The 15,999-nt window shown below is 54.7% G+C and overlaps 1 protein-coding gene across 1 annotated transcript in view; it reads right to left on the bottom strand.

Annotated features, from left to right (window-relative positions):
• Positions 1-15,999, bottom strand: part of ERGIC1 (endoplasmic reticulum-golgi intermediate compartment 1) — a 97,162-nt gene that overhangs the window by 4,098 nt on the left and 77,065 nt on the right. Inside the window, exons 7-9 of the mRNA XM_066273293.1 lie at positions 15,097-15,157; positions 10,799-10,899; positions 8,535-8,657 (exon numbers count right to left, since the gene is read on the bottom strand). Of these exons, the coding sequence (XP_066129390.1) occupies positions 8,535-8,657; positions 10,799-10,899; positions 15,097-15,157 (285 nt within the window). The remainder of the gene's footprint in view (positions 1-8,534; positions 8,658-10,798; positions 10,900-15,096; positions 15,158-15,999) is intronic.

Genomic DNA, 15,999 nt, shown 5'->3' with positions numbered 1-15,999 from the left:
GCGGGTCTCAGGGAGAGACGGAGGCGAGGGTCGGCGAGAGGGAGCGCGGTGACTCAGCAGCTACCCTGGCCTGCGGGGCCGGGCCGGGCCGGACGTGGACCCAAATGAAGATAAAGCGCATCACGCCACGCCACGCCACGTAGCTCCCGCACCCTGTGCACGCAGAAGAGTGAGGCGAGCCAGGCGCCCATGGGGCACTGAGGCTAGGAAGCGAACCCCCCTCTCCGGACATGGCGCAGATGGACTCGGGCCGGGTGGGGGTGAGGTGAGGCCTTCCCTGTGGAGCGCTGACTGTCACTTCCTCTGGCCACGGGAGAGCCTTTCTGGGCCTAAGGCCTTTCATCCAACCAATGGGAAGACCAGCCCTCCCCAGCCAATTGCTGCCCTGCAGGGACCCCCTGGGGACCCCCTGGCACTAGGCAGGGGCTCAGTCAGGATCCTCAATCTCACCTTGCAGTTGATGCTAGGGCCGAGGTTTTCTACACCCCCCCCCCCCCCAGACCAACTCTAAGAAGAACAAAGGATAAAATGTCACTTATTCCCCAGATCAGGCCTTTGGGTCTCAATTTCCATTCTCGGCCTGTCTCTTTACATGGAGAACAAGTCAACTGATGGGGAGACAGGAGAGCCTAGGCAGACAAACAGGCAAGCTCTTTGCAGTTGCCCGGGTCCCCAGCCCCCCACGGGCCCAGCAGGTCCGCAGATAGGGGAGCTGAGGCAGAGACGCGGCGTTCCCTTGGGGACGTCCCAGGAAAAGCAGCAAGGCCACAGGGCGCGTCCATTCTCTGGCCCACCTCAGCCCTATCGCTTACCCTCTCCTTTACCTAAAAGCCCGAGGGACAGCAGAAGCACCTGACATGCAGTAGTAGTAGTGGTACACGTTCATGGAGCAAAGGAGTGACTGAGTGTGAGAGTCAATGGACGACTGAACGAATGAATGACTCAGAGAAGGAGCAGGATTCCCTGGGGACTCTCAGGGTGCCGGCCAGGAGCAGGCAGTGTGGAGGAGGCTCGGGATGGCTGGGGCCGCTGGGTGCCCTTGACGTCGCCCTCGGTCCCTGTGCCTCCGTTTCATCACTTTTACAAATGGGAAGGTTAACGTCACCGTCAGGACTGCTATGAGATGACATGAGGTGTCCGTGCCACCCCGGAAAGCCTGTCCCCTTGGTCCCTATTCGCTGCCATGTTTTGTACCTTCCGACCAGGCCCAAAGACAGTAGGACAACCTATGTGTGGAGGGGCGTGAGGGCAGGCAGGGAAGGGGCAGGCTGGGTCAGGAGAAGCCGCCACGGCCAGCCCACACCATCCTCCTCTGGTCAGCAGCCCCCGGCTCCAGCCACGAGAACAAGCACAATCCGATAGGCAGGCCCCAGTGAGTCTGAGACAAGCACTGCACTCTGCTCTCTGCAGAAGTCATCAATAATGCCCCTTTGTTCTTCCGCAGGGACCGCCTCCTCCCTGCGGTCTGCCAGCTTCCCGGCCTCCGACGAGGGCTAGAATGAAGTCAGCTTGTCTACCTTGAAAAGAAGGGGTGTGTGCGTGTGTGTTTCCCTTACGTTTTAATTACGGCTCCTAATTCCTTATACTATGGCAAGGGTGTGTTCCAACCGCACGGGCTGGAGAGCTGAATCCCTCCGTTGTCTCTCCAGCACCGCTTCCTCTTTGCCTCTCCGTGGTGAGCCCTGAACAAGTACGCCATGTAGCCGAGGGGTGGGGGAGATGCTGGCTCCGGAGCACACATCCCTAGGGGCGGACCCCAGCTCTGCGACTCTGGCGGAGAGAGGTCATCGACCTCCCTGGGACTCAGTTTCTCTCATCTGTAGAATGCCCCCAGCCCCCCGTGAGGACCAAGACCACCTCTGTCTAGCTGCCCGCTGCACATTAAGTGGCCGCGAGCCCTTTATTCACTTCCCGCACCCAGTCAGCGTCTCGTGGCTCGAAAGGCTTACGGAAAAGCACAGCATGAGGAAATAAATAATGAATCCCTGTCCCATCAGAGCCGCCGGCGGCAGACAGGCTGGAGCCGAGGATGAGAACACGGAGCCCTGGCGAGGCGGAGGGGGGGTGCTCGTCTCAGAAGGGGAGCCGATGTCTGGGCCCCGGGAAGGTGGGGGTGCAGCGTGGGAGGAGCGGGTCTGGTGGCCCCCACCCAGGGGTGTCGCACCTGCCAGACCGCCCATGCCCACCCTCTCGTGCAGGCCTCTCCCTGCCATTTTTACCAGGGCTGCAGCCACAAAATATCTGCCTCTCCCTCAGAAAACAAAAAGCCACCTTGGCCGAGCACCTACTATGCGCCAGGCCTGAAATGGAACTTTCCTCCACCTTCGCATTCAAGTGGGGGTGGGGGGTGGGGGCCCCTCGTTCTACAGAGGGGAAAACAGAGGCTCCGAGATGGAAGGACTGACTTGTCCAAGCTCACACTGCCATCGTGGAGGGTGAGAAGAATCCAGGTCCAGGAGGCTGGCTGCCGAGGGCCTGCTTTCTCCAGCCCGACCACCTGCTTCACCTCAGCCCAAAGGCTGGGTCCCCACCTCGGTCCCTCGGTCCCCGCCTTCATGCAGAGATGGTGTCTTTATATTCTGTTTGCTCAATCCTATTATTTTTTTATTTTTTGGCAGAGACAGAGTCAGAGAGAAGGACAGATAGGGACGGACTGACAGAAAGGGAGAGAGATGAGAAACATCAATTCTTCATTGCGGTTCCTTAGTTGTTCATTGATTGATTTCTCATATGTGCCTTGACCAGGGGCTACAGCAGATTGAGTGACCCCTTGCTCAAGCCAGCAACCTTGGGCTCAAGCTGCTGAGCTTTTGCTCAAATCCCATGAGCCCACGCTCAAGCTGGCAACCTCGGGGTCTCAAACCTGGGTCCGACGCTCTATCCACTGGGCCACCTGTTATTAAATGTCCTGAAGTAAGGAGTCCCCCCCACAGCAGAGTTTGTGAAGTAAGAAGCTGCGTGCTCTATAAAAGTGAATGCAGGGGCCTGACCTGTGGTGGTGCATTGGATAAAGCATCGACCTGGAAATGCTGAGGTCACCGGTTCAAAACCCTGGGCTTGCCTGGTCAAGGCACATAGGGGAGTTGATGCTTCCAGCTCCTCCCCCCTGTCTCTCTCTCTCCTCTCTCTCTTCTCTCTAAAAATTAATAAACTAAAAAACAATTAAATTAAAAGTGAATGCAGGATGCAAAAGGGAGCCCACCGTCCTCCTACTAGTCCTTCTGCGTCTCGGAATCTGCCTTAGGAACGCTTCCGTTCCAACAGAGGCATCTGTGCTCAGACCCAGGGGAGCAAGCTGTCCCTGGTATGCAGACTTCTGGAAGATTTAGCTCCGCTCAGATGGCCGGAAGGATCTGAGCGGAAGTTTTTGCACATTTCCAGACTAATGGAATCACGCCGTTGCTAATTTGGGTTTGTTCTGTTCCTCCGTGGTGGGTGGGTGGGTGGACCAAGGTGGCACCCCCGTTTGCTAATCGTCTGACGCCTTTATCACCTGCCTGTGCTGTCGCAGATCTAGAGACCAGAGGTGACAAGACCCGGTCCCATCCTCCTGGAGTTCCCGGCCCCAGGAAGAGACCCACGGTGAGCGGGGTCCGAGCAGGGAGCGACCCGAGGCCCTGTAAGAGGCGGCAGTGCCAGTCCAGCCCGGCGACAAGGCTGGTGTTGCCCCAACTCACAGTCTCAGCCGGCAAAACCTTTTCGGGTCTGTCTCCACTCGACTCGTTTACCGCCTGCCCCCATGCCAGGGCCCTGCTGCCTTCTGTCTGTGGTGGATTCCCTCAGGTGCCCAACAGGGGGCGGAAGGTAATCATCAGGTAAGGGCCAGAACACCGGCAAACCGCAAGTGTGGACAGTCTGCTTTTCTTACGGTTTGCGTGTGCGTGATGTGATTTTATCATGCGTGCTCACGATGTCACCTTGCTTCCTGCTATATTTATCCCCCCACCAAGTCCCAGGACAGAAGTCACTGTATCAAATGATCCCAGTGTCCTACCAAGGGCGCCATGGCTTCTGGGGGCTCTGTGGCTGGAACATCCCTGAGAGCCACTGTTTTGGAAGAGGGAGGTGGCCTTTGGGGTCAAGTTCCAGCCTTGCCATTGACTGGCTGTGTGATCTTGGATGGTTTCTTGACCTCTCTGAACCTTACCACATCTATAAAATAAGAATGACATTATCTTTGTTGGAGGGGCCCTGGGAAGGGTTAAAAGAGATAAATATAGCCCTGGCCGGTTGGCTCAGTGGTAGAGCGTTGGCCTGGAGTGTGGAAGTCCCGGGTTCAATTCCCGGCCAGGGCACACAGGAGAGGCACCCATCTGCTTCTCCACTCCTCCCCCTCTCCTTCCTCTCTGTCTCTCTCTTCCCCTCCCGCAGCCAAGGCTCCATTGGAGCAAAAGATGGCCCGGGCGCTGGGGATGGCTCCTTGGCCTCTGTCCCAGGCGCTAGAGTGGCTCTGGTCGTGACAGAGCGAAGCCCCGGAGGGGCAGAGCATCACCCCCTGGTGGGCATTCCGGGTGGATCCCGGTTGGGCGGGAGTCTGTCTGACTGCCTCCCCATTTCCAGCTTCAGAAAAATACAAAAAAAAAAAAAAAGATAAATATAAAATCACCAGGCACACAGTTGATGTGTAATTCATATAGCTATATGATCACTTCTTCAAGCAGCTGTCCCTTGTATATTTCTGAGCACCTCTGTGCTAGCCAGGCCCCGTGCAACATGCCAGGGACACGGAGATGAATCAGGCCTGGCGACTACGAGGCGCAGTCTCAACTTTGGGGGATCACTTCACTGGCAAGAGGCACCTGAGGGCAGGGATGGTATCTAGTTCAGTTACTCCTACTGCCCACCGGGAGGGTGTCAGTCAGTACCAGCCGGTACTTCCTGGCGGGCAGAAACGGTCACGGCCATACTGGCCCAGTATGGTACTTTGTGACTTCTGCCGGTTCCCCTCAAATAGAATAAAACATACAAGGAAAGCAATGTGACACCTGAAGCCATCCAATCTGTCACCGCAAACCACTTGAAGACAATCTCAGAAAGGGGCTTCAGCAGGTGGCAGGGGACAAATGTGCGTGTGTGGGAGGGGGTACTCGGAAGGGGATCGCTTGCGTGTTGTTAAACACCAACTGTTTATTCCCTTGGTGGTGGAATTTTCTGGAATAGCACAAAGCAGAGATATGAGCAAGGTACCCTGGGTGGTCAGAGCGAGGAAGAACTGTCCTCGGTTCAGGCTCAGGATGAATGGGTCCTCTCAGGACCGTGAGACCCTACGGGGGCAAATCTGAACGAGCCAGGTACTTGATAGTTAGACTTGTTTGGGGGAGGCCCTGCCCCACCTCTCCCCTCCACACCCATAGCATCCCCCCCCCCCCCCCCCGTCGGCTGTCTCCACCCCTCATTCCAGCCCGCCCACAGCTGCCTCTGCAGCCACCAAATGACGACATCCTGGCCTAAGCCCCCTCTTCAGCAGCCTCTCTGAGGGGCTATTTGCAGAGGCCCCCATTTGGGGTTCGGAGGCTTTGCACACAAGTGTTTGGTTTTAAAAAGAGAGAAAGAGAAACCACAGCAGGTGCCTGCACTTCCCTACCGGCCCCTCCCTACCCTTCGAGGGCTGCTGGGGGGTCTTTGTGCTGTGTGTCTATATGCAAACGTCATCCCCACATCTGCTGTCCCGTGACAGGGCCAATTGATGCTGCACAATGATGCCATCTGCCAGGGACAGCCAGCTGGCTCGAGGCGGACCCTAGTTGCCACAGCAACCAAGATGGCGTCCTGGGGCCTTCAGAAAAACTGCCAGGCTAAGGATGTCAGGAGGTATCCTGCAGCAGGGCTCACACTCAGGTGGAGGTGGGCCGGGTGGAGGTGGGCCGGGCGGAGGTGGAGGGGGCTGGTGGCCAGAGTCGTGGAGGTGGTCGGTCGGCCTCTGGATGAAGAGGGACAGGCCCCTCCCCTGGGCCTCCTTGGGACGCCCTGCTCTCAGAAGTGCATCCCCATGGGAGGAGGCTACCTGGCCTTCATGAGACAGGCTACTACGTTGAGCATCTCCGCACACCCTGCTCCCTTTGCTTAGACCCCTCACCTTCGTTCAGTCTAGAAAACTCTCTTCACCCTTCCAGACCCATCTCAGGGTTTCCTTTCTAGAACTTTCCAAACAGAAGGGACTGTGCCCACCCCTTCGCCCCCACCGTGCCTGATGCCCATCTCCCTTGGCACCCCCACTGGAGGGGAGGGCAGTTCTCTGTGTGCTCGCCGGAGCCCCCACCAGCCAGGAAGCAGCCCGAGGGCCGCGCTCAGGTCTAATTCACCTGTCCTGTTGCCCAGCAAGGGCCCGGCCTGTGGACAAGTCTAGCAAACATTAAGTGAGTAAATGAAGTCGCTTTGTTTCAACCCTCAGCGCCTCAGCTGACTGGCGTTTCAGGAGCAAACAGGAAGGGGGAGTGAAGATCCTTCTCAGCCTCCCAGTGGGGTGTGGCCCCAGGCGGTTCCCTCCCGCTGTCCCCACCGCAGACCACGCCCGCACAGAGGCACCCACATGTGCCTTCATTTCTGTTTTATTCTGGGATGCGGTAGGAGTGCCGAGCTAAGAGTCAGCGCCAAGACCCGCGGGAGGTCATCACTCAGGTAACATCACTCGCTCACACTTGCCCTGACTTTTGGGTCAAACGGTCTGTGGGTCTGTGCGTCTCCCTCCAAAGTGGCCGACCCACTGCAGCTGTGCACCAGATAGTCCCCGCCCTCTTCTCCATCCTCCCGATCTTTATTTTATATGGGCAGGTCTTTAGGCAGACAGGATCGAATGGGACTTGCTGTTTGGAATCTCATTCCTCCCGTTTCTAGTGAACTTGATTGACCCTCTCTTCTGCCTTTGTGGTCTCTTCTGTGAACGGCTAGCTCTCACCCATTTTTCTTTGTGACCATTTAATTTTTTTCTTACTGGTTTGTAAGAATTCTTTATACTTACGTTCTCTCTTTTTTAATATGTAAATTATTAAGCATATTCTTTCCTTGGAGGTGTGGCAAATGTCTTTTCCCTATCTGTGTCTGGTGTTTTAACTTCCTTCGTGGAATAGAAGTTCAATTTTTTAAATGGAGTCAGAGAACAGAAAAGGCTGTACTGAGGCTCGTCTAAACCCAGACTTCTGACAACCCTTGTATCCACATGGCTTTCTAGAACTTCAAAGAGCTTCCCTTTCCGGGCCTCCCTTGAGCCCCACGTGGCCCTGGGGTACAGCATGGATTGTTATTTCCATTTTGTAGATTAGGAGATGAAGGCCCTGTTGTGAACATCTGACCAATTGTTGCCTCCTAGCGCCCGCTCCTCCCTCTCCCGGTAACTGGCTCCTGATTTTCCTCCTGCAGTCTTTGTCCTTGTGGTCTGAGTGGGGCCGGCCAACCGGAGCACTCAATTCATCCTCGAGGCCACAGGATGGCATGGGGCCTGAGCTGGCCAGGACAATGACAGCACTATCCTGTCCAGGACCCGGGTGGAATTACTGAGAAAGAGGCATTTCCTATTGGCTAATTCGATCTGAAAAATGAAGCCACTGCAGAGGAATGCAGGTTGAAGAAAGATATACTATAAATAATATTTACGCCTAGATCCAGCCATGCCTGAGGCCTACCTACCTCTCGAATCAGCTCAAGGCAGGATTCTGTCCCTTCTGTAACAGAGTCCTGACTAAATACAAATCTAGTCAGACCCAGAAATGAAAGTGCCAAGACTGGACCCCAGATCCCGAATCATTATTAAGAGTACGAAGAGGTGTAGAGGCGTAAGGGCCTTCAGGCCTCAGTTTCCCTGCCTGTGAGAGAGCAATCATCTCCTATCTCTTCACCTCCGCTGACTCTGGTACCAAACATCTCCAGGCCTCTTGTCTGAAGCAGGGCACCGTGACCCTGCTGTTCTGGGCCCAAGGACATTTTGAACGGGAGGCCAGGAAAACAGTGTACTCGACAGAAATAATGAGCACCAAAGAAAAATGCTTCTTGTGCGGAAGCTAGCCCGCACAAGATTGGACTTGGTGGAGACGATGGCAAAGAACAAAAAACAAAAATAAAAGAGAGAGAGAGAGAGAAAAAGAGAAGGAGAGAGAACACGTAGGAAAAAAAAGAAAGAAAAAAACCTGAAGATATCAGATGGCTGGAAAATAGATGTGGGGAAAAAAAATACGAGTTAAGTCTTCACTGTAAAATTTACACAGAAGAGGACAAACCCTGCTAGGAATAACGCCCGTAAAAATGAAAAACTGCTTGATGCCCATAAAAATGAAAAACTGCAGAAAACCATGGACATCTAACTGAGCCACGTAAAGATCTGCTGCAGAAATGAACTCAGTAGCACGACCCTCTGGAAAACACTTTCTTGATGAAACGCCGTGGATGTCGATGTGACCCCGGTGACATTTCTGAGCACCTCAGGATCAAAGCCTCCCGTGTACAATCGGAGCCCCCGGCCCCGAGGGCTGCGTCCTGTTTCTCTGAGAACCCTCGGGGTGCCCCGATGGCCGTGCCCACACGGCAGGCGCGCCCCCACTCACCGTGGTGATGAACCTGTACAGAGGCTGCCGTCTCTCTGTGTACTTGACCGTGATGGGACTCAGGTCGTACCGGAACCAGATGGCCGGGATGATGCGGCCCGTGTGGCTGTAGGCGACGTACTCCTGGGGTGGAGGAAGAGACAGGCGTGGGATGGGAATATGAGATTCAGGCACACAAACCGCATCTCACTGTGCGTGGGGGTGAGATTACAGAGGGTCCCCTGGCAAACCACCAGAACGGGCTTTCCTCCCTCTCTCCCCACCGGGGAGCCAGGCCCCACCCGCTCCTCCTCTCTACTCCCTCCCCAAAGGCTTTGCCCTCAGCCTCTGGACCAGCAACACCGCTGGGGGCATTTGACCCATTCGGCTGCCTGGGAACTGACCACATTTTGATAACGGAAGCAGTACCAGAACCAAAACCGAATCTGAGAGCAGAGATGGAAGAGGACAAATGTGATGGGGGCTCAGTCTGAACAAAGCCCTGTCTCCCCTTCAACTCCTGGGCCATGCGAACTCCACCCATTGCTTCATCAGTAGCTTCCTGAGCCCCGCTCCTGCGTGCTGGGGGCCCTGAGCGGAGCAAGCCCCACCCCGTCCCCAGAGGGGGACACCTTCCGGAGAAGGCAGATACCACAATGTGTATAATACTATGTCATTGCACATGCCGTGACAGAGGGACAGGGAGTGCTGAGAGGGTCATGAACAAATGACCAAGTCTCCCCAGGGGCATCCAAGAGGCTTGGAGAGGAGGGGACATTCTACGCCACACACACCATCCTGAGGCGTGCGTCCAGGTGTGAAAGACAGATGAGTCTGCAGGCCACATGGGGAGGGAGTGTCTTTGAAAATGCTGAGCCTGATCCAAGGTTTCTCCCGGGGATAAGCCCAACTCACCATCCCTGGCTGGGGCCAAGGCCACAGAGAGCTGGGCAAGCTGTTGCCCGCTGGGCCCTTAAAAAGCCTTGAGGGAAGGACCCCGGGGCAAGACCGGCTCAGCTTCCTCCAGGGAGTGCTGATGGGGCAGGGTGACTGTCTGGGTTACGGCCCGGAGCCGAGAGACAGGAGATAAATAACGGAAAATAGCAGCATTTCTTTAAATCCTTGCCCAAGGCCTGCTGTTAAAGGCATTCCCGCCTCAGACAGCAATCTCTCGAGGTGAACATCGCTGTACAAATAAGTGAACGGAGGCACAGCGTGGTTATGGGACTTAGGGTCTGAGCCGGCAGTCCCCTCCGCAGCACGGGGTCTCTCTGCTCAGACTGCATCCCATCCACGTTCTCCCATCCCTCAGATGCTGTTAGCACCTGAAGGTGACAATGACACGCCCTCCAAGAAGGATAAAAGGAAACAAGATTTCCTTTTGGAGAGCTATACCAGAATATCAGCATGGGGGTGGGGGGTGGGGTCACAGCAGAGGGGCCTCAAGTCACCCGAGAGGGAGGAACTCCCAGGCCGACAGTCTCCTGCCCCTTGTTCGGACTGAATGGTGATGTGACCAGGAGGCCAGAGCCGGAGCCTGAGGAGAACCTGGTTCTAATCCCCACCTGGCCATTGTTTAGCGCGACGACTACCTTTCCATGCCTCAGTGGCCAGATCTGCAAAACGGGGACAATAATAGTCCCCATGTCAGAGCTGCCACAATAACTGGAGAAGATGATGGAGGTAGAGATCTTAGCGTAACGTCCAACCCATTATAGGTACTCCACGATCGCTACTACTCCATTATTATTAATTGAGCTAAACACTATGTCAGTTATCAGGGTTTGGGACAGATGAAGAAGGAGAGTCCTGGTGGTAAAGGGGTCTATTGTGTGGGGGGGTGCTCAACCAATGCTTCAGGCAGTCATGTCCACTGGTGGGGTCATCTCCAAGGAAAGGCTGAGGCCCTCGGCTTGAAACCACTAACTATTAGTCACCCCATCCCGCTGGCTTTGACCATGCCTTGACAGCTTTTCTATGACTTTGAGGGTTGAGGTCCTGGGACATGCTTGTTAATCACCGGCCATCAGTGTGCACGAGCCTCAGGATTTTGAATAGAATGCTTGTGCCCTGAAAGCCACAGCGTCTGTCATGTGCTGACCCATCAGGGTCCACAGTCCGAAGGATCAGGGCCAGATGCAGGGCTGTGGAGATGTTTGCCATCCCTGGACCAGCAGGGAATGTGCCTGCTCTTACTTAAATTGTGGCCAGACACTTGTCGCCACCGCTCTCGACCAGCAGAGGGCGCTATTGCACGCAGCTGGGCCCAGCAGCTGCACGCGTACCTTGTTGGCCACCGTGTACTGGTACGAGTACCGCTGCTTGCCACTCTTGTCTTCGTAAACCGTGGGCACGATCTTCAAGATGTAGTCGTGGGAGGCGAGGGCTGCGGGAAGGACACAGCAGAATGAGGCTGGGGTCAAGCCGGTCATTTCAAAATTAAGGCAGCTGGGCATTGCTGGTGATTGGTGGGTGGGGGAGGGAGGCTTAGTCTTCACATTTTCAATGACTCCTCTTCATTTTCCCCCTTTGATACCAGGAATTGAAAGACTCCACCTGTCCACGTAAAGACACGGCTTTATCTAATACTAACACTCTGCCAACAACGTAATGTCCATCAATAGGGCAACCATTGAAGGGCGGGTGCTGAGAGAGGCCAGTTTCCAAAAGGAGCTGTTATGTGAAAAGAAATCAAGTTACATAACGGGGTGACGCATTTCTGTGCGTTGGGGGCAGGGAAGGCTCTCTCTCTACTTGCAAAAAAAGAAAAAAGAAAAAAAATACATAGAAGAATTTTCTGGAAAGATACCCAAAGAACTATTAGCAGTTTTAACCTCTGGGGAGGAAGGCAGGATGTGATAAAGATCACTTTTCATTGTGTACCTTCTGGTCCTGTTTGAATAGTGTTACTTTTGAAACAAACTGGGTTTAGGTTTTAAAAAAAAAAAGAAAAGAGCCCATAAACCAGAAAAATTCTGCATCGATGAAGAATTGATTAATATCTTTCCCTATTTTCAATTAATGGGAGATTCATTCTTTCTCCACCTGTCCCTGTCATAGATTCCACTGTAACTTTCACCCCCACCCCCGCTGGATGGAGAGGTCACAAAGGGCAGGGACCGAGCCTTACTCAGCTCTGTGTCCCCAGAACCCAGCACGGGGCCTGGTACAGAGCGGACAGCGGCAAATGCTTATTGAATGAACAAACGGATGGAGGGATGATGACTGGTCAGAACCATGAATGGGAGAGCTGATGAATCAGCTTCTGATAAGCATGAGGTAACCGGAATGAAACACGAGGCCAGCAGAACGCTGGCCCAGAGCTGCCCCGTATCACCCAGGAAAGGTCTGAATTGCCTTGGGCCTCCTGGGACGTAGGGGGAAGCTCCAGCGCCCCTCTGTGTTACTGCCTTCTAAAGTCTCGGGCCAGGCAGGGACCACGGAGCTAAAAAAATAACACAGAAATGTGGGCCTGTGGCCCCTACTCCTGGTCTCATGGCTGAGTCGGTCCCGAGCCCCTCCACTCATCTTTCGGACGAGTTGGGGGGTGCAGACGGTCTTCGCAGCCTGTTCCTGCTAACACCAAGTCTCAGGAAGGAGGAGACAGGGCTTCCTGCACTGTCTTCAGACCTGATCCGTCTGAAAATCCGGAGAGAGCCCTGTAGCCTCAGAACTAAAGCCTACAAGACCCTGGGCATCACCCCCGAAGATTCCCACTAAGGCTCAGAATCTATCTGCATTATAAACCAGGAGCCCAAGACCATACTTAAAATACAGAGTTCCAAGTTGTCCCAGGTTAAAAACTTGAAGACAGGAAAAATCATACCTACCATAGTTCTATTAAACAGAAAGGAGGTTACCAGAGAAGAAGGGGGGGCAGGGGGAGGATGAAGAGGGCAAAGAGGGTCCGGTATACGGTGACAGAAGGGGACCAGACTCTGGGTGGTAAGCCCCCAATGGAGTATACAAATGCTGCATCATCAAGTTGTAGACCTAAAATTTTATATATAACGCTACCAACCACTGTTACCCCCATACATTACAAGTGTAAAATAGTTTCTTTTAAAATTTGTACAAGGAAAACAATATAACCATAAAGAAATAAAAATCACTCACAAGACCACCATCCATAGGAAACCATGGATTTGTACTCACGTGTATGACAAACTGCAAACATGGTTTATACAGATATTTATGTTTCCCTGCGATCGGATCATACTGCACCCTTGTTCTAAGAACCGAACGTCACAGCCACTGGAGCATCGGCTCCACGGTTGTCGGTTACACGCACGGCCGTTTCCCCTGGCATAGAGCCTGGCGCAGAGCAGGTGCACAGTAATGTTTGCTGCCTGCACGCCCGTGCAGTTCTGACACATACAGTGCACTTCACCAAGCCCCCAAGGCTAGACACGGATGCTTCTCCTCATTTTCCCTCTCGTAAACAATGACCTAAGGAACATCGGTTTCCTAAATCACTGGACACGCTCTCGTTTCCTTAGCTTGACTCTCTCATGAGTAGAACTGATGACTCAAACGCAATGACCATCTTAGGGCCTTTGATACAATTTGCCAAATGTCCAGTAGAGACCTTGGCGCCGAACACACCCGCGTGGATCCCTTGTCAGATAACCCCTCCTCGGGGCTGGTGTTTCCAGCCCGATCCAGGCAGGCCCACATCCCCTCCCCACTCCCTAATGGCCCTTCACACACCTTATTACGGAAAAGCTCAAATATAAAAAAAACAGGGGATCGCGTAATGAACTCCCACGCACCCATGCCTGAGTCAACAATTAACGGGGGCCAATTTTGCTTCGTGTCTACCCCATTGCTCCTCCCCCCATTTTATTTTGAAGCTCATCCCAGATATCACAGCTCACCCCTAGATATTTTAGTTACATCTCCCTAAAAGGTAAGAATGCCTTTCAAAAAAAAGAAAAAGAAAGAAAAGCACCACCACAATGCCATCGTCACAGAGCAAACGTCACCCAACAGTCGTCGGCATCTTCAAAGACAGTGGTCTGAGCCAAGGAAAAAAACAGAGGTTTGTTCCTCAGGAGGAGGGGGGTTTAGGTTGGATAAAGGTGGTCAGGGAGGTCCTCTCTGCGGTGGTGGTATTTGTGCTGAAACTGGAGTGACAAGAAGGAGCCCCCCCGTGGGAAGACCTGAGCATAGAGGGACCCTCAAAGGCAAAGACACAGCAGGAGGACCGTGTTTGAGAGCTGGCTGGGTGATGTCCCACCAACCTACTGCATTTTTCTTGCCACAAAGCCAGCCTGAGATGGCTTTCGTCTTAGCCTCAGAACGGGTAAGGTTTTCCGCCCATGGTACCTGGAAGCAGCACGCGTGGACGGCCACTTTGGGACCACACGCTGCCCTTACACAGACCTACGACGCTGCCCTTACACAGACCTACGACGCTGCCCGCCACTCGTGATATTCACATGAACACAAGGAGGGACTGTCGCTACTTGGACCCTGCCGGAGGCAGCGTGAGTGGGCGTGGCCCGCTGGGAAGCCACTGGGTAACTCAAGCAAATACCGTAAATCAGCGGCGTTACTGTCACAGTGCATCACTAGAAATGGACATTTTCCACGAAAAGACAATGCCTGAACTTGGCCTTGCTGGAGCGGCTCGGTGGGTAGGGCGCCTCCATCACCCCTGGAGAAACTATAAAACTGTGGTACGAACTGAGGCTGAGGACAAAGATCGGAAGGTAAACTGTCATCTCAGTTTCGCACAAATGACTTCTGTCCGTGGACAAGAACTCACAGGGACACAAGGAATGACAAGTACGATTTCCTGGGGGGGACGGGTCATGGGGACACGTGGCCTTGCATTTAGAGTTCTGAGGATCAGAGAGCAGAATGTATATTTTAGGAAACAGTAAGAAAAGCCTCGTGAAAAAAAGAAAGAAAGAAAGAAAAAGAAAAGCCTCATGGGTGAGCGAGGCAAGCTCAGGAGAGGAAATGGGAACCGGTCGTGCGGGATCCAATGGACAGACGGACGGGCCTGCAGGCCGTTCGGCGCACAGGTCCCCGGCCCCATGTGTGCGTGCGCTTCTGCCGGTGTGTGCCGACAGGTACTGTCTCTAATCCGGACTGAGGTGCCGGGAAGCTGAGGGGGGACTTTGTGGGTGGGGGGCATTTAAGCAGGAAGAGAAGGTGGGGTGTGTGGCAGAGGCGGCCCAGGTGGCCAGACCGGACTGAGCCACCCACAGACACGCTCTCACGGTGCCACGTGATCTAGGAGGCATTCTGGCTGTGCCGTCATTCCCTGTGGGACCTCAGGCGATCAGCCTGACTGAGGACAATTAGGTAGCAGTCCCAAGAGCAGGGATCAGGACAGTGGCCAGCATTCACTGAGCATGTATGCTGTGCCGGGGCCCGCTGCAGACTGTCCCCAGGGACAAGTCACTTTTCTTCCCCTCTCTGTCAGACAGGGATAATTCCACCTTCCTCACAGCCTGGCTCACAGGGAGCGCCTGATAACAGTGGCCTCCCCTCCCCCACGCCCTCTCCGCTGCCCCGGGAATCGGGAATCGTAGGGCAGAAGGCTGTTCCCAGTTGCCGCACATATACATACGGTTGGAGGTGAGTCTGTCGGCCCCGCCGAGAGCATTGAAGGCTCCGTGGACATTCTGGACCTGTGAAGAAGGACACGGAGGGGGCAGTCCTCAGGATGCTGCCCCCTCCACACCGGGCCGTGGCTATCTGGGTACAGCCTGGTACAGTCTGGCGTAAGCACCCCATCCACACGTAAAATGGGGATTCCCTCAGCGTCTGTCTCATAAAGAAGTTGTGAGGAGCCAGACACGGACGCGGCACAGGCCTGGCACTCAGCCGGCACCGGCTCGCTTGCCATCACGGGCAACTACCATGTGCCACTCTGTCCTGGGTACTCTGGGGCCTGACACGGAGCCTGGTGCAGAGCAGAAGTTTCTGGAGTCTGATGAACCCATGACTGTCTGAGGCACAGCAATGGAAGACCCAGAGCCAGACACACTTGGTTCTGGTTTCGTACAAGCCGTGTGACCTCGGGCCAGGTACTGAGCTCCAGGGGCCACCTGCCGTGCCGTGCTGTTCTCTCAGTGACAAAGGGCAGGTGACAAAGGGCAGGCTTTGGCACAGCCTGGAGGGGTCACGGGTGAGGAAGGGGGAGGGTGCGGTGCGAAGACTGTGTCTGAATTCTGGCTGCACGGGCGCGTAAGTGACGTAACAGTGGGTGCGTATGCGCGCACACGTGGGCCGAGCCGGAGGGGCCCCCACCCTCAAGCGACCTCAACCAGGAAACAGAATTCTCACCAAGCAAAGCCTGGGGTCAGGACCAGGGCCCCCACCCCAGCGCTAAGGCTGGGCAGGCCCTTCTCTAGGCCTCAGTGTATAAGAGAATCTACCTTCAGGACTGCAGTGCGGGGTGGGAGGGGGAGCATGTCACTGCTCCCCGGCCTGCAGCTAGCGGAGGGAGGCTGGTCAGTGTCTGGTCCTC

Source organism: Saccopteryx bilineata, chromosome 4, assembly GCF_036850765.1.
Source record: "Saccopteryx bilineata isolate mSacBil1 chromosome 4, mSacBil1_pri_phased_curated, whole genome shotgun sequence".
NCBI classification, from domain to species: Eukaryota; Metazoa; Chordata; class Mammalia; order Chiroptera; family Emballonuridae; genus Saccopteryx; species Saccopteryx bilineata.
This window is presented reverse-complemented; position numbering and strand designations above follow the sequence as displayed.